Source organism: Bos grunniens, chromosome 15 (genome assembly GCF_055505025.1).
Source record: "Bos grunniens cultivar Pamir isolate PY7600 chromosome 15, Bosgru_T2T1.0, whole genome shotgun sequence".
Taxonomy (NCBI): Eukaryota; Metazoa; Chordata; class Mammalia; order Artiodactyla; family Bovidae; genus Bos; species Bos grunniens.
This window is the reverse complement of record NC_141179.1, coordinates 56,120,793-56,146,625: the sequence shown is the minus strand read 5'-3', so window position 1 is coordinate 56,146,625 and position 25,833 is coordinate 56,120,793. Positions and strand designations below refer to the sequence as shown.

The 25,833-nt window shown below is 56.2% G+C and overlaps 2 protein-coding genes across 5 annotated transcripts; one reads left to right on the top strand and one right to left on the bottom strand.

Moving 5' to 3' along the window:
* Nucleotides 1–1,143: 1,143 nt before the first annotated feature.
* On the bottom strand, nucleotides 1,144–4,173 carry LOC147358303 (uncharacterized). The gene is made up of 4 exons (XM_086338189.1): nucleotides 4,040–4,173; nucleotides 3,007–3,155; nucleotides 2,084–2,345; nucleotides 1,144–1,522 (listed from the first exon to the last, which is right to left on the bottom strand). Exons 1-4 carry the CDS (start codon nucleotides 4,171–4,173, stop codon nucleotides 1,144–1,146), a joined length of 924 nt encoding a protein of 307 aa, XP_086194315.1.
* WNT11 (Wnt family member 11) lies at nucleotides 1,198–22,560 on the top strand. 4 transcript variants are annotated; one of them, XM_086338480.1, is made up of 6 exons: nucleotides 1,198–1,331; nucleotides 5,097–5,279; nucleotides 12,661–12,896; nucleotides 14,455–14,732; nucleotides 17,567–17,859; nucleotides 21,737–22,560. In XM_086338480.1, exons 2-6 carry the CDS (start codon nucleotides 5,197–5,199, stop codon nucleotides 21,909–21,911), a joined length of 1,065 nt encoding a protein of 354 aa, XP_086194606.1. In that variant the 5' UTR covers nucleotides 1,198–1,331; nucleotides 5,097–5,196; the 3' UTR covers nucleotides 21,912–22,560. The 4 variants fall into 4 exon arrangements, with proteins under 4 accessions (XP_086194606.1, XP_086194604.1, XP_086194603.1 ...); XM_086338478.1 differs by lacking the exon at nucleotides 1,198–1,331 and adding an exon at nucleotides 2,063–2,194; XM_086338477.1 differs by lacking the exon at nucleotides 1,198–1,331 and adding an exon at nucleotides 2,867–3,175.
* Nucleotides 22,561–25,833: the final 3,273 nt, after the last annotated feature.

Sequence of the window (25,833 nt, the reverse complement as noted above, 5' to 3'; positions counted from 1 at the left end):
GGCTCAGATGAATGTGTTGTATATGCAAGGACCTGTAGCCAGGTTAGGACAGCCTACCGGAGCCACTTCACAGGTGGCTGCAAAGAACAGGGGAAAGAGTAACCAGGTGTTCTGGGGACCTGAAAGAAGTCTTTTTTTTTTTTTTTTCCACTAAATCTGTTTCTCCTTCTGCTAATGAACCAGAGTATCCTTGGAATTGAGGCTCCTGGGGTGGAAGGAATCGGGGGAGACAGAAGTCAAGAAATCCAAAGCACCTGACCCAGCAGTTAGAAATGGGAGTGGAATAGTATCAGCCAGGAAGGGCCAAGGTGGGGGTGGAAGGTGTGGGTACTCAACCAGTCCCAGGGAAGTTGCCCCTGAAACATAGCCCCAGCCCCAGGCTAGGTCTACAGTGCACACGAAGCACCATAGTCTGCTTTAACTTCTGAAACCCAGTCCTTGGCTGGTGGTCTCCCCAGGACCAGGCAGACTCCCCAGCACTCATCCCATAGATGGGACATCTGCCTTCTTGTTGCCTAAGGTTTACAGCCGCCTCGCACGCAGCACACAGCCCTCGCACCTCTTTTCTTTGCTGAGAGTTCCCAGAACTGGAGCAGAGGAGGTCTGGAGAGATGAGCTGGAGAAGCTGGTCCTGGGATGCCACGGCAGCTCTCCTGACCCACGACGCTTATAGTAATGGAGCTTCAACACCAACTCATACTGACACCCGGGCTCCGCACTCAGACCTAAGTCTGACTTCCCTCTGAGCCATGGCTTCCTCTTCTGCCTAACCAGACAGGGTTGGAGGGTCCAAACGGGGCTTGCTGTCAGGTTTAGAAATCAGCCCTACCTGGGCCCCAAGCGCCCTGGGCACGCAGTAGGCTCACAGCCCGCACGCTCAGTACACACCAGCTAGAGTTATAATTAGTAAGTCTCTTCTTTGTAGCTCAACAGGGTGAGACGTCCTCTCGTGCCGCTGGCGCCGCGGGTCCGTGGCATCCGCGGGGACCCCGCCCCCGTCCCCCGCGCGCGCGGCCCGAGCCACCCGGTGGGGTTTCTGCGCGCTGACGTGGGCGGATCAAAGCAGCTGCCGGCTCCTTATAAAGCAGTTCGGGCTGCCCGCGCCCGGAGACCGTGCCGGGTGAGGAGCAGAACTCGGGCGAGTCAGCGAGCGCCCTCCAGTCCCCGAGGGACCCCAGCCGGCTGCGGCTTGCCAGGATCCCGGGCGTCCTTTCCAGGCAGCTCGCGAAGAGGACGCCCTCGCCGCCTGCCCAGCCCGGAGAGCGCTCGGGTCCTCCAGGGGCCGCGCTCGCCGTTCCCCGGCCCGCCCGGCCAGGCGAGCGCCCCAGGAGGTGAGCCGTGGCCGCGGGCAGAGGGCGGGCTCTCAGCCGGGACCTGCCAGAGCGGGGAGCGGGGGTGGGGGACCCCGTTGGGCACCCGCTCCCGGGCAAGCAAAGCCAGTCCTCCTCCGTAACTCTGTTCCTTGGCTCTCCCAAGCAGTCCCTTCGCTGAGAGCAACCGCTGGGGCCTCGGGGCGCGGGCTCTAAGCGGATGAGAGGTAGAGATGGGCTGTACAGACCTCGCGGCCCGCCTCGAGCCTTCCAGTCCCGGTTCCCCACCCCCCCCATTCGACCCTCTCCCTCCGAGTCAGCCCACGGATGAGGTCATGCCCGAGCCATCCCGGGGGTGGGGGACTTGGATCCAGCGGCAGAGGGTGTGTGTGGTGGGGCGGGAGAGGGTGGCAAAAGGCGGAGAACGACTGCAGCTCCTACTAAATTGGGGGGCGGGGGCGGACGCCTTTCTTTGAGACCTGCTTCCAGAAGCGGCAGGGTGGGGGTGGGGGGAGGGGGGAGTTTGTTTACAGACCTGAGCTCCAGGCTGGGGGAGGTAGGGAGGAAGAAAGTCCTGTCCGGGCCCCGAGGCACCTCTGGAACAGCCGCGAACATCTGGCTGAGCTCGCGCACGGGCCCCACACCTCCCACCTCCCAGAGCTTAGGTACCTCCAAGACCCTCACGGTCCTTAGGCGCTCGAGGTCTGGCTTAGAGGGGGTAGTGGGAGGAACCCCGAGTTCCCCCACCCCACCCTTCCCGATTCCAAACTAACCCGTTTCGCGGGTCACCCGGCGCATCGTCCGCAGCCCAGCAGACACATCTAGGAAGACTCGTGGCCAGAGTCAAAGCCGTGTTGAGGGCCTCGCCTCGCTCGGCTCTGCAGGTAACCTTGAAGCAGTCGCTCGGCGTCACCGGTTCTCTGGGTCGGCTCTGTAAGCTGCGCACCTCCTGGCTTCGGGCCGGGCCCGAGGCGACCTTCTGCGCGGCGTGGACACAGCGCGAGCCCCGGGTGCGGGTTCCCGGCCTGGCCAGCACTCACGCGGGAAGGGGGTGTTTGGTGTGCGCCCGTCGACTCTGGCTCAGAGGGGCAGCCTCGCAGGCAGCGGGGTTTCCAGGGCCTTCCAGAGCCCAAGCCTTATAACCACCTGTTGGAGCGGGCCTGCGGCTACGCTTGCGGTGCCCACGGTGTGCACAGCCGGGGAGGTTTCAGCTCTTGCCCGCTGCAAGCCGGGAAGCTTGAGCCTTCTCCCCAGCGGGAGGAGGAAGGGACCGCTTGTTTCTCCAGAGACACTGTGCTTTGATGCGGGTCCACTACACGCCTGATCCCAAGGGAGGTTCCGAGCCGGGCCTGAAGCAAGAGGTCGGGCAGTCCGGGGCGGACCGCAGCAAGTGGAGAGTCTTATAGAACGACCAGATCAGAGAGGGCACTTAGTTTCCTCTTCACCCCATGCCCGGAGCGGGATACCGGGGCCCAGGAAGAGAAGGGGACTTGCCCAAGGTCCCAGGGCACGGGAGGCTGCTGCCTAGCCCACCTCGAACCCGGGTTTAGCGCCCCCTGGCGGGCCGGGGGCTCCGGGAGGAGCGTGCTCCCTGACCCTCCAGGCGCAGGCTGAGGGTGACCCAGCGGCCCTCGCGGCTGTCCTAGACACTCTGACAGTGGACAGGAATAATCAGCCAGCACCCAGAGGCCCAGACCGGGAGCCGCCTCCCCCAGCGACGTGCCAGGGAAGCGAAGGGAGAAGCCCAGGACCACCGGGGCTGCTCCGAAACAGCCAGGGATAGCTTGGAGGCCTGAGTCCCGGTGCGCACTCGCGCGGCCCCCTTCTCTCTCTGCGCGCTTTGGGCTGGACACGGATCCCCTGCGGTGAGTCCGCGCTCTTCTCTCTCCGCGTGCAGCCCTTCCTTCTTCCCACCCTAGAATGCTGGGCGCCTTAGGGGGCAGCCCACACTTTGGAAGGGGGTGGGGGCGAGGAGGGACAGTGACTAGAGTTTTCGATCTCTTCCCCGCCTCCCCCTCCCGGCAATATCCAGCCGATATTTTTCTCGTTCTCAGGAGCGTGTGGGAAGGGGGGTCTCAGTTAGACTTAAGACCCCAGCTGAAACACCACTCCTGCTTCCCCGCCCCCAGTGCCTTAGAGCTAGCACCACTAGCTTGGGAGAACTCTGCGGAGGAGAAAGAAAATGTAATTCAGAGGTTTCTCCCTGCCTTGCTCTGGGTCATGCAGCAAGGTCCCAGAAAACAGTGGGATTTAAAATATGTGTCTGTGCGTGTGTGTGCTCTTAAGGCGCACACGTACATGCACACACTACACAGGTAGGTGTAATACTGGGAACTTAGGGAGAGGGGGCTCAAAATACCTGCAGACTACTGGAGACTGGAAAGACCTCAGGAGATGGGTGAAGTCCAGGCCCTTGTTTTTATAGACTGGGAAGCTGAGGCTGGGGTGGTGGAAGGTCCAAGGTCAGACAGTCAGATGAGAACACCTCTTTTTAGTCAAGCGCCCCTAACTAAGGCGCCTCCTTTTTCCAACTCCCAAAACCTTTAGGAAGAAATCCCTTTGTCTGCTCCTCCCCAGGGAGGAGGGCCTGGGACTGTGTTTGTCTCCGGACTAACGCCAGGTGTTGGTAAATTTGGGAGAAGCTGGGAAGGGAGTTAATGAGGTGAGAATGAAGAAGCGGGGCGGGGGAAGAAGAAATAGAGAAAAGGCGGAGAAAGCGACTCTGCGGCCTGCGGGCGGGGTAAGGGTACTCCGCGGCCCAGGACGCCGCCTGGCGGCCAGGGGCGGCATCCCGCCGGCCCCGTGAGCTTCCCGGCTTAGCCAAGGCTAGGCCGCCCCGCCTCTGATCCGGCCTGGGCACCATCCGACCCTCCAAGAGGGCACCGCTGGAGGAACTAGGAATCTCAGGACCCTGAGTAGCCCTCACTGCACAAAGACTTTTGCCATCCCCTTTTCATCCTACCCGTCACAGCCCGAGAAACTGATGCCCCAGAGCAAGCCCCCGTTTTCCTTGTCTTCTCACGGTCCATGATCTCACCCGACACTGGGTAGACGTGAGCGTAGAAGACTGCCGCTCGTTGGCTGAACAATCCCATTTCACATCTCCAGGCCTCAGTTGCTCATCTGTGAGATAGGGGCAGTGATAGTACCATCTCCCAGGGTTGCTGGGAGGAAAAAAAAATCGTTCGCGTTAGTGATGTTCTTTTTAAAAGGTGAATTGTGTCATAATCACAGTTTGAATAACAACTGTGGTCCCAGTTTACAGAGGGGGTATAAACCGAGCCCCAGCGGGGAAGGAGAATGCCCAAGCCGGCAATAACTAACAGTATTGAGGCGATGAGAAACCAGATCCTGGGCGCGGAATCTGCTCTTCCCATTGCCCGCCTTCAGCTTCTGCCCTCGACACCTTCCGTCGCTCTCTAGGGCGGTGTGCCTGTCCCTCTGCTCAGCTTCTCTCAGCTTCGCTCTCTGAGGTTCTCTCTCCCTCTCGCTGTCTCTCCGCCTGGTCTCTCCTGAGTCTTTGATCCTGTCGCCCCTTTCTCTTCTCGCCGCGGGCGGCTCTAGGTGGACACGCCCTCGGCCGCGCTCCCGCGGCACCTAATTTGAGCCAGACGCCGGCAGCGTCCGGGACTATGTTGGGCTGGAGGCGACGCCCGCCGCGCGCCGGGCCTCCCCGGGCCCCAACCCCTCCTTTGTAATTTGAATAAAACGCCCCCACCCCCCACGCCCGTGGCCCCCGCCCCACGCGCCGCCTTAACCCGCAGCCTCCGCTCTCCCCGACTGCAGGCGGCCTGCGCGCAGGACGAGCGACGGCGGCCGGCAGCGCGGCTGGACTTCGGCGCGGCTTCCCCAGGGTGAGACCCCCCTGCGCGCCCGCCGCGCGAGGATGAGGGCGCGGCCGCAGGTCTGCCAGGCGCTGCTCTTCGCCCTGGCGCTCCAGACCGGCGTGTGCTATGGCATCAAGTGGCTGTAAGTAGGGGATCCGCGTCTACGCAGATGGGCCCCCGAGGGCGGGGGAGGCGGAGAGCGTTAAGGGGCCCCCTGGATCGGGCCAGCGTACCTAAGACCGGGGAGCAGAAGTAGCCTAGGGGCTGTGGACGAGTCACCCTTCTCAAGCCTCCTTTTCCTTCTCTGTAAAATATTGTCCTTACCTGCGGGAGGAGCGAGACAGGGCGTGGAAGACGACGGAATTGTTCTGTCCTGTGCAGCTGAGAGTTACGCAAGACCTCAACCAGGACAGATGGAAGGAGCGTGGTCGAGGGGCTCAGTCGTAAGGGTCTGTGCCCTGCACACAAGGCCTGCTGAATATTACGTTCCTTGTCAGTTTCCTGACCCTAGCTGGAGGTCCTCAAACAGTTTAGACTGCCCCACCTGCGTGACCTTGGGGAAGTGTCTCTCAGCTTCTGGGAGTCTCAGAGTGTTCCTTTGTCAAAAGAGGGAAAGAGCCTCGGTCTCACTCAGGTCAGATGAGAAGGGGCTCATGAAAGAACCTCCTTAACTGTCAGATGCTCTGCACATGTGAAAGTCCTTTAGACAGAAATTATTAATGGAAGGGTAGGTGGGAGAGAAACTCTCTTCCAGCAGAAGGGAGTGCCTGCTCTGTGCAGGAGGGAGCAGTGAGGGAAGGCAGAGAGGAGTAAAACCCAGCCGCTTCCTGGAGAAGCTGCCCTCTGGTCTGGAAGAGATAAGCCCAGGCTGTAAATAACTTCCAAGTGCTCCAGAAGAGACCAGGGCAGTGTTGTGGGACTGAGAGGAGAGGAGCCTACCTGGTAGGGGCACTTATTGGGAAGCCAGGTAGATTTTTCCCGGGTAGTGCTCCTAGGAGGGACCTGAGGAATCCCTGGAAGTTTGGCGGGTCGGGGCAGTGAGAGAAGGGCCCTTTTGGGTGGAGGAACTCCCAGGGTGGTTGAAAAGTTCAGGACAGGACACACTGTATAGAGTTCCAGGTCGGGGGCAGGGAGCCATGCAGATAAGACAGGCAAGGGACAGATTATGGAAGTTGGGGAGGGACTGTGAGGAAGGTTCGTGGATTAGCTGGAAGACAGGGCGATAGTGGCTGGGCCACCAGCAAACAGTCTTGAGGTCACCAGCCCTGCCTCTTCTGGGGCTGAGTTATCGATTAATTTTCCTCTGGAGAGGGGAACGCCATCTTTTTGCATTTCTTGTTTGCAAGGAGAAGCCTGGGCTCAGCGGCTTCCCAGCCTAGGGTGGGGTGCGTGTGTGTGTTGGGGTGGGGGGTGGGAAACCAGCTTTTCTCAGCTGCTCCTGATTAGTTTTATGAGAAATCAGCCACTTTCCTCCTCCTGCTGGTACCTGGCTCTGCCCCAGTTGGTGAGAACCTCTGATCAGAGAGCCCAAGCCCTTCTCGTCCACCACTAACATTGTATAGATAAGGAAACTGAGGTCCAAAGAAGGAAAGCCATTGTTAAAGGGCAGAAGGAGCATCGGAGGCCAAGAACTGGGCTTGCCACTAACATGTTGTGGGGTACATTGCTATCATTCCCTCCGAGAAATGTGTGACTTGCACGGGCCTCCAAGCTGGCATGTGGCTTGGTAGGGTCTGCAGTAGATGGCTAGTTAAGCCCAACATCCATGCTATCCCCACTGCATAGCCTAGGCTGCCACAAAAAAATGAGTATACCTCAGTGTCTGCCTTAAAAGCACTTCCAGCCTCTTGAGGGAAACAGACATATAACGATACAAAGTGGACTTTGGGCTGTGTCCTAGAAGAGGGAGCATGGGAGCCCAGAGGAAGAGTGGTTAGTCCCACGTAAGGGAGGTGACTTTGAGCCAGGCTTCAAAGGATAGATAGGATTTCAATGGCCATGGATGGAATGCAGAGCAGGCATCCTAGGCAGAAGGAACCGCAGGGACAGAACTGTGCATGTGGGGAAACAGAGAAGCCAGAAATTACAGGAGCTTACCAGTAAATCCCCAGAGCTTTAGACATTTAACTTTGATAAAACTCTTGTGAAGTAGGTGACATTCTTATCGCTACCATTTTACAAACGAGGAAACTAAGGTACAGAGAGGTTAAGGAACTGGCCTAAGGTCACACAGCTAGTTAATTAATGGTGGATGTGGGATCAGAAGCCAGGCAGACAGGCTCCATGAAGCCAAACCTCTTTGATAGCGGTTAAATTGCTGGAGCTGAAGATACAGGAGGAAGCAGGACAAAGAGTGGAGTTTAAGAATAACAATATGTGTGTATCTGTGTGAGTATATATATGGCCTTGCAGACCATATGGCAAGGTCATATATATATATATATATATGGCCTTGGAATATGCCAGGCACTGTTCTACGTTCTTGATGTATGTTGTTTCATCTGTCTCCCAACCGCCATGTGAAGTGGGTTCGGCCATCTCCCTCATTAAACAGAAGAGGAAGTAGAGGCTCAGCGGGTCTTTAATGAACAGGGTGTCACAGCTAGTAGGCAGCAGGGGCAGAATTTGGACTTAAGCTGCCTGGCTCTATTTCCTCTTGGTCTCGGAACCACAGGAAAGTTAGGAGAAGTGTACAGTGGGGATGAAAAGCTGGGGGTCCTGAGGATGTGGCTTTGGAAAGTAAGCTGAAGAGGAGAGGGGAATTTGACATGGGAACTGAAAGCAGACGTGGCTGAGTGACCCAGAATGCCTACTGATGGGGACCCAGGACTCAGCCTGAACTTCCTGTGGAGTAGGGGTAAGGGAGAGGGGGTGGAAACGCCTGGGGGGTCCCTCCCCTACCTCCCCTCCCACCCAAGCCAAATGGTGGGAGACTCAGACCAGAGAGTGTGGGGAGAACCTTCTCTGGCTGTCGTGGGGGCAGAGAGGATGGTTCCAGCCTTCTCTGAGCCTCTGGAGGCAGCCCCAGGGTGGGTGGAGTGGCCCCAGTAAGTCTGCTGCTCATTCTGCATCAGGCCTCTCGAGGAAGAGTCCGAAGAGACTCAGAAGGACACAGCTGCCGCAGAGAGGCTGGGAGAAGCACTGGACCCGAGTTAGGAGACCTGAGTCCCAGCCTGAACTCTGACAGTTCACTAGCTGTGAGCCGGACCTCAGGCAAATCAATCACTTGAGCCTTTCTGAGCCTCAGTTTCCTCATCTCTACAGTGGAGTGAAAGAGCCCTAGCCTGTGATCTAGGAGTTCTAGCCTGGCTCTGCTTCTGATTCTCTGATTGGCTGCTTGTGTACAGGTCTGGGCAAGCCCTACCCTTCTCTGGGCCTCAGTGTTCCCACTTGCACAATGGAAGGGGGACACTGAGGCTCGGAGAGGGACGGTGACTTGCCCAAAGTTGAACGTTAGATGGGCAGCTGAGCTGGAGCTGAAACCCAGGTCTCTGCGCCCCTCACCACCACCCCACCATTCCCAGGAGAGCCCCAACTCCTGAATGAGGAGACCTCAGCCATCCCACGGCCCCCTTGGCATAGGCCTCGCCTGTGAACTCTCTGTCCCCTCCTGTCCTCTCTTCCACCTTCTCCCCCATGCACCCGCCCCCAGATAAACCAAAATGTTTTCAATTAGGGGTCTGCTACAGTGAGGCAAGCCGGACGAGATGTCCAGACGGGTAACTCCCCCACCTCCCACCCTAATCCTTGATTACCTCCCCAAGGGGGCCTTAGTTAGAAACGGTCATTACCACTAATTACCAGATGACCGCATCGCCCTCCTCTGGAGTGGAATCCGCTGCCTCCTGCCTCCTGATCTCCCGGTCTGCACGCTCCTGTGAGCCGGCCTCTCCCAGCACGCTGCAGCTGGCCGCTCTGTCCTGACTGCGCTCTCCGCAGCCCCGTGCCCACCCAGCACCTCCAAGATGGTTCCCATTTGTCCTCCGCCCTCCTGGGAAGGCTGAGACTCATTGTCCACACTGGATTCCCCTCATGGAACCTCCCTCACCACCAGCTGGGGAGGTGGATGCTTGATGACTTCGGAGATGGATAGACTGACCCAGAATAGCTGATCCAGACCCCAGGAGTCCAGAGAACCCCTCCCGGGAGCCGCAGTGCCCGGTGCTCAGGAGTTACCTGAACTGAGCTCCCCAGGAAAAGTCTGAGCTTACGTTATACACTTTCTGAGCAGGAGCCCAGGGAAAGGACCTGGAAGACAGCCACCCTGCATTGTGCCTGCTGTATGCCCAGTACCGTGCTGGGTGTTTCTCGTATACCTCCTGTAATCGTTCCTGTTGTGAAATAGAAAACTGGCTCACAGGGGAAGGATGGAAGCTGGGCAAGGGTGATGGGCAGAGTGGGCTCAGGGCAGGCTGAGTGTGGATGGACCCCAGCCCAGTAGAGAGGGAACCCAGGAAGGTGGCATCCGGAGGAGGCCGAGCACCCAGGCATCGGACCGCCTCAGTGTCCTCCTCTGATTAAAGTGGGTAATATTCTCCCAGGCCCCCCGAGACATTGTGACAATGGGATGAAACTGGGGACTGCTGTGTCCATCTGGGGCAGTGGGCCCATGTGCGTGGACAGTGTTTGCCAGGTGGAGGCAGAGACGTTTTAACAACCAAGAAACAGGCTGGGATGGGGCATTATACTGCCCCTGTGTGGTCCCCCCTCACCCATTACGGGCTGCAGGAATTCAGGCAGCAGGTTCCCCAGGTATCCCGGCATTGGTAGGATCAAGCCATCAGGCCTGAGGTCTGTACCAGCTACACCAGCTTTCTTGGCTCACGCCTTGGGGAGGGGTGGGCCAGGGATGGCAGTGAGGGAGAAGCCCAAGTCACCCACAGTCAATCTCAGACAGGCTGGGTTGTGCCACCGCAGTGTGGCCCCCAGGCTGTGCTCACTTGCCCTGGCTCTGCTTCCCAGGCCTCTGGGAAGACTTCTATATTTTGGAGTTGTAGGGGCATGGCAGAGAGAGGCAGGAGGAAGCCAACTAACCTATTAGTACCTATAAGCACATATCATTTCACTTGGCCCCTGCAAGGCCTCCAGGAATCCCCATTATGTGGTTGATGCTCAGACAGTGGCAGCAGTTTACCCAAGATTGCACAGCACGTTGAGGCCAGAGCTTGAGTCCCAACCCGGGTCTCCTGACTCCCTCTGGTCCAAGATTTAAGTGGCAACAAGTGAGGAATTCCATATATGAATACTCCAAATGCTTTCCAGCCATTATCACATTTAAATCTTAACCATAATCCTTGGAAGTAGAATTTATCATTTTCTTATAACAAATGAAGACCATGAGGCCCAGAGAGGTTAAGTAACTTACCCAGGTCATACAGCTGTCGCCCAAAGCCTGAGCTCTCGCCTGGGCCAGTCTATGAGCTGAAACATCTAGGTTGCTTTATAACTGGTGATAGGTTTGTGCAGCTGTCTGTTGAGGGGCTCCTTGAGGAAAGGATCTATATCCTTCATTACCAAATGAGTCTGGGAAGAGTTGGTGCTTAGTAAATATTTCTCCCACAAACAGATCAAGTTCATTTTTTCATTTAGGTACAGGAACAGGGGAAGGGCATTCCTGGCACCAGCAAAAGTCTGGGCACAGGCATGGTGTCAGGGTAGTCCCTGGCAGAGAAGCTAGGAGTCTGGTATAGTGGATATTTCAATTTGTGGGGGAAAAGGACAAGAGGCTGGAGAGCACTGGGGTGGTGGCAGGCTTGCCACCTGAGGGGCTGTGAAGTCAGAGGGGAGCCCTTGACCTTGACTAAGTGAGTGCAAGAGGCTGAGGTAGGAAGAGGCCACCAATGCAGTAATGTGGTAGATTTCATCACAGGGCACTGACCATGGTGTGTCAGCCCTGGACAGAGCATGTGACACTCATGGAGTTAATCCCCCAGACAGTACTGGGAGGGGAGAGGTTACTTGCCTTGCTCAAGGTCACAGGGGAGTGCGGGTGACGGAGGCGGGGATGACAGGGCCAAAAGTCTGCCTAGGCCTGTGCTGTTCTTTGGCACTGGGCTGCCTCCCTTGGGATCTCAGGCCAGGGGCTCAGGAGTCCAGGCCTTGCCAGGTCTCAGCCCTGACCCTGGGTGAGGTCTGCCATGGTCCCAGCAAGTAGGACACACAGCACGCAGGCCTGAAGGCTGGCCCCTGCTTTCCCCTTGTCCTTCCAAGGTCTCTGCTGGATTTCTAGACCCTGGCCCTAGGGTAGGGACCAGGTCTATGTGGAACTCTTTAAGACTGTGGGGTCCCTCTAGCCTCCACTTAGAGGAGGTGCAGCCTGATGCAATCTGCTCCTGAGAGAAGGCCTGGGAAGAAGGCGAATCTAGGATGGTCCCCTGGGCCTAAAGTCTTAGAATTTCAGTGCCCAGAGCCGGAATCTGGGAGGCTCAGAGGTCCTATAGCATCATCAGGGTTCATAGAGAACCTCCTAGGCCAGCATTCCCAAAGCATGGATGAGGTTAGGACTCCTCAAATAAAGGGTTTTGTGCTCAGCAGACTTGGAAGTTACAAACCAGGCCTGTTGCTTTGCTGCAGGACTTCTCAAGGCCTTTAAAATGAAAATATGCATAGTTATTCTTCAAGAGGGGATATAGTATACCACATCCCTAAAATGTGCTTGACCGTGGATCCGCTTTTTCAGAGTGTCTCACTGGAGCCTGCTCTGGGGAATACAGTTTACAGGTACAGACACTGAGACCCAGAGAGGACAGTGATTTATCTAAAGTCACACAGCAAGTTAATGGCTGTGTGCTTAGTCACTCAGTCGTGTCCAACTCTTTGCGACCCCATGGACTGTAGCCTGCCAGGGGATTCTGGCAGGGGGAGTCTGTCCATGGGGATTCTACAGACAAGAATACTGGAGTGGGTTGCCATGCCTTTCTCCAGGGGATCTTTCCAACCTAGGGATTGAACCCAGGTCTCCTGCATTGCAGGTGGATTCTTTACTATCTGAGCCACCAGATAGTAATTGAGTACCAGTAAGTGCTCAATTAATAATGTATATTATACTGATGACTATAATCTAGCACCTAGCATAGTGTCTGGCTCAGTATTAAGTGAATGTTGCATAAAAAATAATAATCCACAGCTGTGTGAGGACTAAATAAGGCAATGGATGTGAATGCTTTGTGAACTAGAAAACTGTTAGTCTAATTATAATAAAACTTAGGTAGGGTTGGGGGGTGGTCACAATCCTATGTAATGAATGAGGGCCTCCAGCCCAGAAAAGGACAGGGATGTGCCCAGGGTCACACAAGGGTGGGAGGGAGAGCCATTCCCCTACTGGGGACAGCAGTGCTTGGCCTCCTGCTTTCCCAGCTGCTTCCAGTAAAGGCTCCGGAGCCACTGAGAAAGGCTGGGGCCATGCAGTGGGTGGAGGCAGCAGGGTCCCTCTTGGGCCTGACTTTTCTTTTCACTGGCTGCTTTCTGGCCTTGTGCTCCAGACCTGACTTCCTTTTCACTGGCTGCTTTCTGGCCACGTGCAGGGCCCTGTCCAAGACCCCGGCGGCCCTGGCGCTGAACCAGACGCAGCACTGCAAGCAGCTGGAGGGCCTGGTGTCAGCGCAGGTACAGCTGTGCCGCAGCAACCTGGAGCTCATGCACACCATCGTGCACGCCGCCCGCGAGGTCATGAAGGCCTGCCGCCGGGCCTTCGCCGACATGCGCTGGAACTGCTCCTCCATCGAGCTCGCCCCCAACTATCTGCTCGACCTGGAGAGAGGTAGGGGGCCGGCAGGGCCTGCTAGGGCCTGCGGAATGCGTGAGGGGAGAGGTGGATGAATTCAGGCATAAATATATGTGTGTTTAGATAGGTGGCTGTGTTCATGGATGGATGGATGGAAGCGTGATGGTGGATGAGTGAATAACTGGATGATGGATGGATCCACGGATGGGTGAGGTGCATGGACATGGGTGTTTGGGTGTGAATTGATGAATGGATGAACATACGGGGAGTGCAGGGGAGCCTGGATGACAGTACAAATGCATGCATTCCCCTCAGAGCTGGACAAAGGAATGAATGATGCAGGGAGGCTGGTGGGCGGGGTGGGAGTCTATAACGAGAGTGCGACTGAGCCCACCCTTAGGGCAGACAGGTGTGCCACATGGTAATTCTAGACCAACCCGACTCAAAGTGCTGTGGGAGGCCCAGAGTGATAGAGATTAAGGAGCATCTGTGGAGAAGACTTTCTGGAGGAGAGAGCATTTGGGATGGATTGGGGTGGGGGTTCCTGTGTATCATAAGGAGGCTTTTGAAAGGCAGGAGATCAGTTCTGTCCCTTACACAGTGACAGGCCATGTGTGTGCAGCACTTTACAAAGAAAGCCCCCCTTCTTCCTGAATTATCTCAACTCTCCAGAGCAGGCCTGTGAGGTAGGTATATCATTCCCACTCTACAGTTAAGGACACCAAGGCTTGAGAAGGGCAGTAACTTGCTTGGACCTGAAGCCAGGACCCCACAGCCAAGGCACGTTGGCTCCATCTTAGTTGCTAAGGCTGCTGTAACAAAGCCCCACGTTCTGGGGGCTTCTCACAAGGGGAGAATCATCTGCATCTGGAGGCTGGAAGTCCAAAGTCAGAGTCAGGATGTCCGCAGGGTTTTCTCTGAAGGCACGAGGGGGAAGACTCATCCCTGCCTCGCCTTCGCTTCTGGGGACTGCCACAGTCTGTGTGTTCCTTGGCTTGTAGCTGCATCTCTTCCGTCTCTGTCTCAGTCACGTGGCCTCTGCCCTATATGTCTCTGTGTCCAAGATTCCCTCTTCCTCCAAGGACCCCCATTGTTGTATCCGGGCCCACTCTGATCTGTCTAATGACCTCAGCTCAGTTACACTTGCAAAGACCCCATTTCTGAATAAGGTCACGTTCACAGGTACCAGGGGTCAGGACTTGACTGTATCTTTTTGGGGTACACCTTTCATCCCGCAGCAGGCTGTTTGCTCGCCTGTCTTTGAGGAGCTCAGGGACAGGGCCCTCAGTCCCTGAAAGCAGTCCCTGATGTGGGGGTGGGGCGTGCAGGGTGCAAGTGCAGTGTGCTGAGTGTGTGAGGGTGTGCCTGTGGGGTTGCTGGCTTTTCGGGCTTCAGAGTGAGTGTGCCCGTCAGCTAGTCCATTTGGGGGAGGGTTGGGGGGGACAGTCGAATGGCCCTCGTGCCACCCTCCACCTGCTCCATCCACTCGCCACCCCTGGCCCCATCTGGCCCCAGAGGCAGGTGGGGACCTCAGCCCTGGGCACGGTCCGATGCTTGGGTCGCCCGCCCTGGTTGATCCTGCTCCTTCCCACAGGGACCCGGGAGTCAGCCTTCGTGTATGCGCTGTCGGCGGCCGCCATCAGCCACGCCATCGCCCGGGCCTGCACCTCCGGCGACCTGCCCGGCTGCTCCTGCGGCCCCGTCCCAGGTGAGCCACCCGGGCCCGGGAACCGCTGGGGAGGATGTGCGGACAACCTCAGCTACGGGCTCCTCATGGGGGCCAAGTTTTCCGATGCTCCTATGAAGGTGAAAAAAACAGGATCCCAAGCCAATAAACTGATGCGTCTACACAACAGTGAAGTGGGGAGACAGGTAACCACCCCCCCGCCCACCCCCCAGATGGTTGTGCCTGTGCCATTTGGCCTGGAAAGGGCTACCCGGTGTGCCCCAGTGGAGGGGGTTGGGGGGGACGGGCCCTGATATGCCCACACTGATTTGTTCCTGGCCTCCCCTGGCTCTTCCCTCTCCAGCTGCTTGGGGCTTGCCTGGCTTCTTCTCCTCCAGGGGGTCCACCGGGGTTTGGGTTGGAGAACGTTGGTGGAGCAGAAGGAGCGCTAAGCTGGGAGTCAGGAGCTCTAAATCCATTGTGTGACACTGGGCGAGTCACTTCCTCTCTGCCCTCAGTTGTTCCCATCTATAAAATGGGACGGGTGGGTGCTCTCTAGTACTCATTGTCACATTTTCCTCAGACTCCTCCTCTGGGGCTCTGGGCCAAGGCTGGGCATGAGAGGAAGCATGGAGTGGGCCGTGGGCCGTGGAGAGCTAAGGGTCATCTCCTTGACTCTAATGGGAACTCTCTCCCAGATCAAAACCCCACCCTAGTCTCCAAAACATGATTTCCCCTCCATGTATGTCATTATCAGTGTTGCTTTAACTCCTCACCTCATTGTGCAGAAGGTTGGAATGAGTGCATAAGTGAATGAACGACCTTTTTAACAAACCTGACCCTCATCTGTGTGCCAGACACTGTGGTGGGTGCTTGCTTAGCTTTCTCTTCCATGGTCCATGAAACCACACTGTGAAGGGGCGCTGTTACTCTCCTTACAGATGGGGAGCTGACCCCGGAGGGCGGGGTGTCAGCTGGGGATGACCCTCATGACCTCCGCCCTGCAGCCCCCCTGGGCCCCTTGTGCAGAGGCCCCAAGTGAGGCAGAAGGACGTAGGTGGCTTGGCCAAGGACACACAGTGCGATGGAGCCCAGGTCTGTGGGATTCCAAGTCCAAGGTTTCCACGTCCTCACCTTCCTCTCTCTCTTATCTCCCTTGTGTAAGGATTCTAGGATGTCCAGGCCGTCTTTGGACAGTTGGGGAAACAGGTCAAGTCACCCTGTGGTCTGTAGCAGAGTCTGGCTAGGGACCAAGAACTTCTGCCTCCGAACCCTGCGGGCCTGCTCCCCACAACCCTTGGAAACCCACTGGGAGCCCTTCACCATCCTCCTGCCCAAGAACCCAGCCCCACTCCTGCCCACGGCCAGGCCCCAGCCTCATGGTGCCATGTGCAGGCTACACTGGCAGCCATCCCATCCCGTGGTGCAGTCCACTCAGGGTCCTCAGCTTTGGGGGCATCTCACGTTTGTCCCATTGGAGAAGGAAATGGCAACCAACTCCAGTGTTCTTGCCTGAAGAATCCCAGGGACGGGGGAGCCTAGTGGGCTGCCGTCTATGGGGTCACACAGTCGGACACGACTGAAGCGACTTAGCAGCAGCAGCAGCAGCATGCCTGTCCCTGGGCCCTGATGCCTCGGAGCTGGCCTCCCTGGGGCCATTCACAGGGGCCCAGGAGGGTCAGTGACAGCATGCCTTGCCCTGGCACCGAGGCCTTGGGAAGCCTGGCCCTTCCTGCCCTCTGCGCTGAGTTGCTGAGTGTGGTTTACTTTTCTGGATGACTTAGAAGGACCTCCTGCCCTTGGGAAGCCCCACGTGCCCTGCGGTCAGGTTCACTTCATTGTGTGCTCTCCACAGGCTTTGCTGAGACAGTTCCAGCCTCTAGACCCAAGTGGACTCCCTCACTCCCCACTTACCGGCACTGTGAGGGGTAGGGAACCCTGGGACCTTGAACAGCTTCCTCACTAACTCCCCATGGGATTGCAGCAAGGCTCCCTCCGTGTGCCTCAGTTTCCCCGTACTTTTGATGCACAGACAGGCCCGGGAGACCCCTGACCCTTGTAGTGGAGCCCACAGGGCAGGCGGGAGGGCAGAGGGATCCCAGTCCTGTGTGCAAGGGGGCGGGGCTTAGACTGCAGAACTGGATGACCTGCAGAAGGCGTCTCACTCGCCCCTCAGGTTCGCAGGGAGAAACTGAGGCCTGCGGAAGTCAGTTGCAGAGTCATTTCCAAAGCCACGGCTAGAGTCTCCCCAGGCCCTGAGCCCAACCCTGCCCACCATAATTCTTACTTAGACAGATTTTTCAAAACCAAATATTGATTTAACTTCAGTAGTTCACAAGACGCTTTCATATATTTGTCATCTTGTTGAATCCTTTCAACGACTCTATAAGGTAGCGATTACACACCTGCTCAGCGCACATGAAGACAGGTGCTGAGTGATGACGCGGCAACAGGCAGCCGCGGGGAAGGCCAGCCCCTAGCACCCACCTCTTGCTGCTGCTGCTTCTCCTCTCCCTCCCTTCCTTTTCTTCTCCCACTCCCTTTTTTTCAGCAAGCATTTTGTGAGAGAGGAAAAGCAGAGAATGTGAAAAGCCATGGCTTTCGGAATTGCCCTCGGAACTGGGTTCAAATCCCAGCCCAAGATCTCCTAACTGTGTAGCCTTGGGCGGGAGACTCAGCCTCTCTGAGCCTTCATTTTCTCTTTTTTAAATGGGGAAATTAATGGTATTGCCCATGAACGACTTCTGTGCTGACGAAACCATTTGAAGTGGACTAGGTACAGTAGATGTGTGAATGGCACCGTTACCCCTGCGAAAGCCACTCTCTTCCTGCCCCTCCCAGCTGCCCCCCAGGGTTGGAGAAGGAGCTAAGGATCTACCCTGCAGCTTTAGAGCAAAATGCCCTGTCCCTTGTCCCTTGTCGCCCGGGGCAGGCAGTGACTCCCTGAGAACACTGGCAGGCGGAGGGGTGGGGCCAGGGCCCAGGGCAGGCAAGGGAAGGAGCCCCACCACCCAGCCCAACGCCCTCCCCCTGTCCGCAGGCTCTGCGCGCCTCTCTGGAAATGAAGTGTAAGTGCCATGGGGTATCTGGCTCCTGCTCCATCCGCACCTGCTGGAAGGGGCTGCAGGAGCTTCGGGATGTGGCCGCCGACCTCAAGACCCGCTACCTGTCGGCCACCAAGGTGGTGCACCGACCCATGGGTACCCGCAAGCACTTAGTGCCCAAGGACCTGGACATCCGACCTGTGAAGGACTCAGAGCTCATCTATCTGCAGAGCTCCCCTGATTTCTGCATGAAGAATGAGAAGGTGGGCTCACACGGGACGCAGGACAGGTAAGGGCCTGCTGCCTCCCTGGCAGGAAAGGTCAGTCATGTGGGGCATGCCCCTTCCCAGCTCAGGCCCGGGCACACACGGTCGGTCGGGCTTCAGTTGGCATTTGGGGAATGGAGTCTCTGCCTGGTCGAATGCTGAGTGGAGGTGTGGGGTCCCAGCGGCCCCGAGGAGAGCTCCTGGGAGAGGCTGTTGTGCACCTCACCCACGCAGGGGCTCCTTGGGAATGGAGGCTCGTGAGAGGTCCCTACCTCACCTGCCCCCTAGTGACAGAGACAGATGGGAAGAGACAATGACTATGTGGGAGACAAGGGCTAGGAAAGAGGCTGCCTGACATAAAGTAGGTCCTCAGTAGATGTCTGTCAAATGAATACGTGAAGGATCACGTCAGACAGCCTGCTGGTTGGACAAATGAGCTGAGCCATGGGGCGGGGGAGGCAGCAGGCAGCCCCGTGGCCACACCCGAAGTCTGCACAGCGTGGAGGCGGTTCCAGGGCAGGCACGCTCCAAAGGGGCAGCAGGAGAGTGAGGCCAGCCTGCATTTTGTGGAGAGAGGGTGCTCCCACGTCCCTACCTACATCCACCCCTCCCAGACCCTAGCTCTCTCTTCTAGCCTCTCCCCCGCCTCCCCCTACCCTCATTTCAGAGCCAGGGCTGGGATCCCTATAGCAAGGCCTATCGTAGAGGCTGAAGCTGATCCAGGACTGGAGAGAGGGAGGGAGCCAGTGGGGACAGCAGACTTCCTGGGTGCCAGGAGGGGCTGATGATTCAGAGGGGCAGCTCTTTCCTGAGATGGTTCAGGAGGAATCCAAGCCTGAAATGCTATAAAGAAATAGTTGTGCAATCAAATACACTGGGAAATTCTCTTTGCAAGGCACGAGAACATATTAAGGGCTCTGAGGAATCCCGCAGTAAAGGATCTGTCTAAGCCTCTGTTTCCCAGAGGTGTTTGGCTGTGGAACTCTTTTATTAAGGAGCCCCTAATAGCATTCCACAAGACGAGTGTTCTTTGGGGTTAAAAGAATATTGAACCAGAGTGAGGGTGTCTGAGAACGTGTCTGGCACATAGTTGGTGCCTGGCCAGCTTTTGCTTCCTCCTCAGCCCACGTTCCTGTCTCTAGGAGGGGGGGCTTCTTTGGGGGGCTCCCTCCTCACGGGCCGGGGCAGCAGGCTGTAAGAGGAGGCCCAGGCGCCCATCTGGAGGCCAGATTGAGGAGGTCAGGCAGAGTGAAGATGAAACCAGGTCAGGCCAGAGAGACAGGAAGGAGTGGGAGTCTAGGCTGAGGACCCGGGTGGGTGTGATGAGGATGGGGTAGGGGTAGGATTCTAGAACCCACAGGACCTGGGGGAAGCCCACTGAGGACCTCAGAGCAACGAGGGGTTCTCCCTGGAGCCCTGGGCCGGCTGTGCCTGTGTGTGTCTCAGGAAGGACAGCTCCCATCCTGACACCACAGCTTTCTAGCAGGGGGACCTGAAGCTCAAGGTTGTCTTCTGTGCCTTGGGGACAATGCCACACACCTGGAGGGTTGGTGTGATTCGAATCACACAGCCCCTCCATGCTGGGTGTGATCAGTGCCCTGGGAAGGGTTTGTGAATGACTGGCTCCCCGGAACCCCTCCCTGAGGCTGCCAGGCCTCTTCCTTCCCAGCTGTTGTGACTCTGCCCCAAGGACTTGTCCCCAGACTGTTGATGAGGACGCCCCCTCCCACAGCACCAGCAGCCACCTTTGCTTTCTCAGAATGCTATCCCCCCCGCCCCTCTGGTTTCCTGCCATGCTCAGCCCTCAGCCATTCCTCTGAGGATGGGCTTTGGCAGACAGCTGTATGGGTCCGCTTTTTCTGTAGTAACACCACCCCGGTGGCTTACAACCACAGACACTTTTTACATCCATTATATGAGGCTCTGGCTGGCTGTGGAGGGACATCAAGTGCTTGGATTGTGACAGAGCGAAAACGGGGAGCCCAGAGAGGCCCTGACTCAGCCTGGACAACAAGGAAGGCTTCCTGGAGGAGGGGAAACATGAACTTTACTAGGTTGGGGATTTAGGGGTACAGGGGGTTGGATGGAAATGAGCTTTGTTAACTCTAAAAGGCAGGTGCATAGGTGGTACACGTAGCTGGGCCCCCTAGCCAGACAAGATGCCCTCCTCAAATCCAGCCTGGTGAACTGAGGCCCCTCAGCAGTCCCTATTCCAGACTCTGAAACCTGCTCTATCCCCAGGCCCCAGCCTCCCCAGCTCCCCATCACAGGCACCATCATAGGTCTGAAGCTGGAGGCCAGATTTCAAAAATTGCATGTCAGGGACCCAGAAATAAAATGAAACCCTTTCCACCACCCTTTCTTGGTCTAGAGACCTTCAGAATAAGACTGAGAGGGACTAATGGTGTTGAATGACTACAAAAAAGCCCAGAAAGGTTAAGTGACTTGCCTGAAGTCACACAGCCAGTGAGCAGCAGAGCTGGGGTTTGAACCTAGATCTGCTGGCTCTGGGGCATATGTTGTTCTGCTGTTGCTTCCTGTCTCCTCCCTCCTGCCTGGAACTGCATGCAGCCCCCACATGCAAGTCACCTTTTCCTCCTGACTCCCCCTCCAGGAGATCTCTCCTTTCCTCTCCATGGCTCCTTTCTGGCTCAGGCCTGGCTTCTTTTACTCAGCTGCTGACCAGTCTCCTCCCTGGCCTCCCTGCCTCCAGTCTTGCTGCTTCATCCATCTGTCACCCCTACCTTACATTAGGTCAGGTGTTTGTTCTCCTTGCCCTCACCACCCTGTGCCCTCCCTTCTATCTGAGATTTCTACTCATCTTTCATGCAATGGCCTGGATGACCCCTCCCCCTCCAGGAAGCCTTCCTGAACTCTCACAGACCCGGTGCTCACCCTGTGTGATGCTGGGCAAGTCCTCTGCCCATTCTGTGTCTCAGTTTCCCCATCATGAAATATGGGGTTGGATTTGGTCATCTCTAGGGCTTACTCACCTAGGACACTCTGGGATTCCTTGGTCCACGTGGCTGTGGGCATGCTTCCCATGACAGCACCTTCCCATGACAGCACCCCAGCGAAGCCTTAGCCCAGCTAGATGAAAATGCTGACCTGCACAGACATTTCCTCACTAGACAGAAGAACCGATGGCAAGGATATTTGGGGTTTATAGTGACCTTCAGTGTCTTCTTTGCCCACATGAGTGATTCATTTCTTCCTGAATCACTTCCAGCCCATGGATTCTCTGCCCCTTAGGGTGGGGAGAATGAATAAGCACTGGACTTGGTTTCAAAGGACCCCTCAGCTTGAGCCCTGCTTATCCGCAAACCCTTGTGGGACCTTGAGCAGGCCTCTGCCCTTTGCTGAGCCTGTTTCCACCTGTAAAGTGGGCATAGCAATTCCACTGACCCAAAGACCCTCCCTGCCTCCAATAAGATAAAATTCTGGAGGGAAGCACCTGATTCAAAGGGGGCAAATCATCGTCAGACCCTCTGTCTCCAAGAAGAGAGTGCCAGGTGCTCCCTGTGCCTCACGTCTGATGCCATTTGTTTCCGAATTTATCCTAAGATTCTAAAAGTAAAAACGATCTTTGCATTTGTTAGAATATAAATAAGGATTAAATATGAAGATAGGATTATTAATCGTTTGAGACATTTTCAAGTATTTAGAAGTAGAAGGTATAGGAAAAGAGACAAAGGAAACAAAACACCCCCCCCACTTTAATAAACACGTGTTAGAAATACAGGGAAAAATGAGAAAGACCCCTGGGAAAAAGAACTTATTTTAAATTCCCCAAAGACTGAGTCAGCAGCCATGGTCGGAGGAGACTGGGGCTGCCTGGCTGGGAGTGGGGGTGACTGGTGAGTAACGGGGGTGCTCACTGACCTCCCCATCCCCCTCCAGGCAGTGCAACAAGACATCGCATGGCAGCGACAGCTGTGACCTCATGTGCTGTGGACGCGGCTACAACCCTTACACAGACCGCGTGGTCGAGCGTTGCCACTGCAAGTACCACTGGTGCTGCTATGTCACCTGCCGCAGGTGCGAGCGCACCGTGGAGCGCTACGTCTGCAAGTGAGGCCACGCGGTCCTCGGGGACCCCCGAGCCCAGCCAGGGGGCCGGAGACACCCCGTGGATTTTGGCTTCTGAATTCCAGATGCCGAGCGTGGACGGAGGCTTGTGCTTTGCCTCCACTTGGAAGCCGCCAGGAACAGAAGGCTGGGCCATCAGGGAAGGAAAGCCAGGACATCAAAGGAGACCGACAAGATTAAAAATAACCTGGCAGCCCGAGGCCCCGGAGTGCCCACTTGCTGCCTTCCAGGCGGGTCTAAGGAGCCAGGGGCGTGGGTTTGGCAAGACTGGTACGGACTCGATCTTTCATAGCCAGAGACACCAGCTTCCTGGGAAGTGGGAGGTCAGTCTGTCCTCAACGGAATGTTCTGTAGGCGAAGCCCTCGAGACCCCCGGCCCACCCCAGGGTCTGAGCCTACTGGGCCCACCACATGGAACCACTAGCTTGGGTTGTAAATGTTTTGTTTTGTTTTTTTTTTCTTCCTCTGGGATGTGGGAGCTACAGAAATATTTATAAAACATAGCTTTTTCTTTGGGGTGGCTGGCTTCAATTCCTCTTTATATATTTTATATATATAAATATATATATATATGATGATCTATATTTTAAACAAGCTCTTTAAACAGCTGTTTGAAATAAATGCTGAGAAGCCCAGCCCTCCCCTGCAGTTTCTGGCCTCCTCAAGTGAACTCAGAGGATTCCGGGGCTTGTGGCGCGAACTCTCCGGTTTCTAGGCAAGGTGGCGTCTTATTGATGTTTCCCCCCCCCAATAGCCCCCCCATCCGGTTCTGGCCCCAATCTCCTTTTAGGATCTCCAGGTCAAGGGCAATGACAGACGTCTTGAAACCCAAACCCAGCTGGCAGACTCTTTGCTCCTCAAGGACACACATGTGGGTGCACATAGCCTGGCAGTGGCATCAGACCTGCTAAGTGGCTTCAAAAGAAACCCTATCCAGGCGCTGGGAACACAGACCTCAGGGAGGTGGTGGCAGACCCAGGCTCCGGCTAGCCCTGGCAGAGTTTCTGTGTGACCACGGGGAAGGCTTTTCCCTCCCTAGCCTCAGTTTTCCCATCTGTAAAGCTGGTGGTAGAGATCAAGACGGTGGTTGGGAAAGGCCCCCAGCTTCATGCCTGGACCAGTGGGCATGGCTGCAGTGGCTGTGGTTGGAGTCTTTTCCTGGTTTGAAGGCGGAGCCATCAAGATTTGTCCTTTTCATGGTTGTGGGGCATGAGGGTGAGGAGGATGGAGAAGGACTACAAGTGTTTTGGCCGAGTGCTTGGAAGCATGTTGGGATGGGATGGAGAGAGGACTAGGGTTCAGACTTGGTGGACTGTGATGTTGGTTGGGTCCAGGTGGAAATACTGAGTAGATGAGCAGATAATCGAGCCTGGGGTTCCAAGGAGAGCCCAGGGGTGAGATGGCCATTTGGTCACTGTCACTAAAAGGCAGCATAGAAAAGCAAAGTGAATCAAGGCTTGGGCCTGGGACACTTGCGCTCTGGAGGTCAGGGAAATGAAGAGAAAAGAGGCAAAGAGAGCAAGAGGTAACAGCCAGGGAGATGGAGAATCCCGGGGATCTTAGCTGTTGTCAAGTGAAGATGGGGGCTTGGAGGGGTGAGGGTCTCAGGGCCCTCAGCACTATTGTGCTCTGAGCTTCAGCCTCACTTCCTGGGACGTGGGCAGCACTGATGAGCGAGTACAGAGTATCCGGGGGTCACAGTCATTCCCCCCGAAGGAAGTAATTATTAATAACCTATATCTGCTGTGGCTGTGGGTGAGTGCACCAGACGAAGAATGTAAAAGAGCGTTATAAACTGAATTTGGTGCACATGGAAGAGATGCAAACACTGAGGGGAAAGCTCTCCACTCCCCAGACCCTGCAGAGACACAGGGTGGGAAGAGGGAAGGCTGTGTGGCCAGAGTCCTGGAGTCAGAGTCTGGAGGGAACCTGGAGATTAGTCTTCTGGGCTCTCAATCTGTTTTGCAGATGAGGAAATTCCAAGATGGGAAGGACCTTTCCTGTGGTCACAGAGCTGATACGGGGCTGAGGGCCGTTGGTGGGGCATCCTAGCGTGGGCCTCCCACCAGCATCTGTGCAGAAAACTCAGCCTCTGTTGAACAAGCACCTGGAGTGTGTGCTCTCCCATGTCCAGGGCTGTGCCTGCTCCACACTGGCTCCCGTGGCCCACAGAACCAATTCCCTGGCCTGGCATACAAGGCCCCCTCCCCAGGGCCCAAGAGACTCTTCCAGCCACATTTCCTACAACTCCTCAGGCATCTCTCTGTCCAGCCTCCCTCTGGGCATCTGCTGCTCTTTCACAGAAGGCCTGGAATGTCACTTCCCTGAGCCTTTGGAGCCATCTCTATAAAGCCTTCCCTAATGCCCTCAAGCTCCATACAACCCTTTGAATCTTTTTTTTTTTTTTAAGATTTTTTTAATATGGACTAGTCTTCATTGAATCTGTTATAATATGGCTTCTGTTTTTATTTTTAACGTTTTGGTACTTTGGCCATGAGACAAGTGGGATCTTACATGACAAGGGATCAAACCCACGTCGCCTGCATTGGAAGGTGAAGTCTTTATCACTGGACCGCCAGGGAAGTCCCTATACAACCCTTTGGATCCTTAAAGCAGCCATCACACTCATGTTCACAGTGGTCAGCCCACTTTTCCTCCAAGGCCCATGTAAATGGGCTCTCCTCCAGGAAGTCTTCCCTGACCACCCTCAGCCTGGGTCAGTGGCCTCCTCTGGGTTCCCACGGCGTCTGTGTTCTCCCACTTTGCACTAAGCCGTGGTGTTGTAAAGAGGTCTGTGTGGCGTCTGTGCCTGCCTCCTCCTCCCATCTAGGGCCTCCACATGGGCTGGGACTAGCCCAGTGCACTGTGGGGGCCCCAGGCTTCAGCAAAGGCACCCCAGAGGCTGAGTACATGCCTTGGAAATGTTGGATTTTGGGGTGTCCTTTGGACCTTAACCAGGACAAGCAGATGGAGAAACCAGACCAAGGACCCACAATAACTCAGAAAGGGCGGTCGTAGTAATGCAAATACTGCCTGTTATTGTGCACCTGATGTGTCTTATTACACATGTGTTGTCCAGAGCCACCTTCACAACAGGTTCCGGTGGGTGTTGTTATCTCCCTCTGACAGGTGAGAAAAGTGAGGATCTGAGAGGGGAGGCCACGTGGCCCAGATCACACAGTAAGTTCACAGCAGTGCAGGGAGCCCAGGTGTGTCTGACACCGAACCCCTTTTGACACGTCCTCACTCCCAGACATGGGGAGAGCAGGGTGGAAGACACAGGCTACTTCCGGCTCAGGACAGGCGATTCAGCTGGCCCCTGACTCGGCGGGCCTGCTGCTGGCCAGTGCCAGGCCTGCTGTGAAGCCTTGCGCCTTTCTGCTGGTCAGGGGCTGGGGAACGCGGGGACCATGGAGAGCTGCTCCCTGGACCGCTCTTCCCTGACCAGATCAGGGTTCTAAGCTCGCAGTTAAGCTGAGCCCCCGTTCCGGGGAGATAGGAGTGGGGCTTTCACCTGTGGGAAGGCCATAAACTCAGCTCTGGTGTCTCCCAATCTCACCATGTTCTGAGATTCAGAACCATAAGATCTGGGTACCCTGGACTTTCAGAGTAAATATCCTCAAACCACTGCACTGGAAGTCCTGTTGCGGCCCCTTGGGCCAGCAGCTAATTCAGAGAATTTAAAAGGCCCAGGTATGGATCTTTCTGTGGGTGTCAGAATGCTTGTCACCAGCAGGATTCCTGACCCAGCCCACACTCCATCTCCCTTTTTCTCTCGGAGGCAGCAGTCCCAGGCTGGGCAAGGCCTAGAGATGGCAGTCCCCAGGCATATTAGGACCAGCCACTTTGAGGAGGCTCCTGAGCCAAGTGTGGGAGGCCGGCCGGAGACACGGGAGAGACAGGGCCGG

Coding starts and splice junctions, on each gene's coding strand:
- WNT11 (XM_086338480.1), top strand. CDS start 5,197: ATGAGGGCGCGGCCGCAGGTCTGCCAGGCGCTGCTCTTCGCCCTGGCG. Junction 12,897..14,454: donor TCTGCTCGACCTGGAGAGAG/GTAGGGGGCCGG, acceptor TCCTTCCCACAG/GGACCCGGGAGTCAGCCTTC. Junction 14,733..17,566: donor ACAGTGAAGTGGGGAGACAG/GTAACCACCCCC, acceptor CCCTGTCCGCAG/GCTCTGCGCGCCTCTCTGGA.
- LOC147358303 (XM_086338189.1), bottom strand. CDS start 4,173: ATGGTGCCCAGGCCGGATCAGAGGCGGGGCGGCCTAGCCTTGGCTAAG. Junction 2,346..3,006: donor GCTGGGGGAGGCGGCTCCCG/GTCTGGGCCTCT, acceptor TTCCCGCGTGAG/TGCTGGCCAGGCCGGGAACC. Junction 1,523..2,083: donor CCGGGTGACCCGCGAAACGG/GTTAGTTTGGAA, acceptor TCATCCGCTTAG/AGCCCGCGCCCCGAGGCCCC.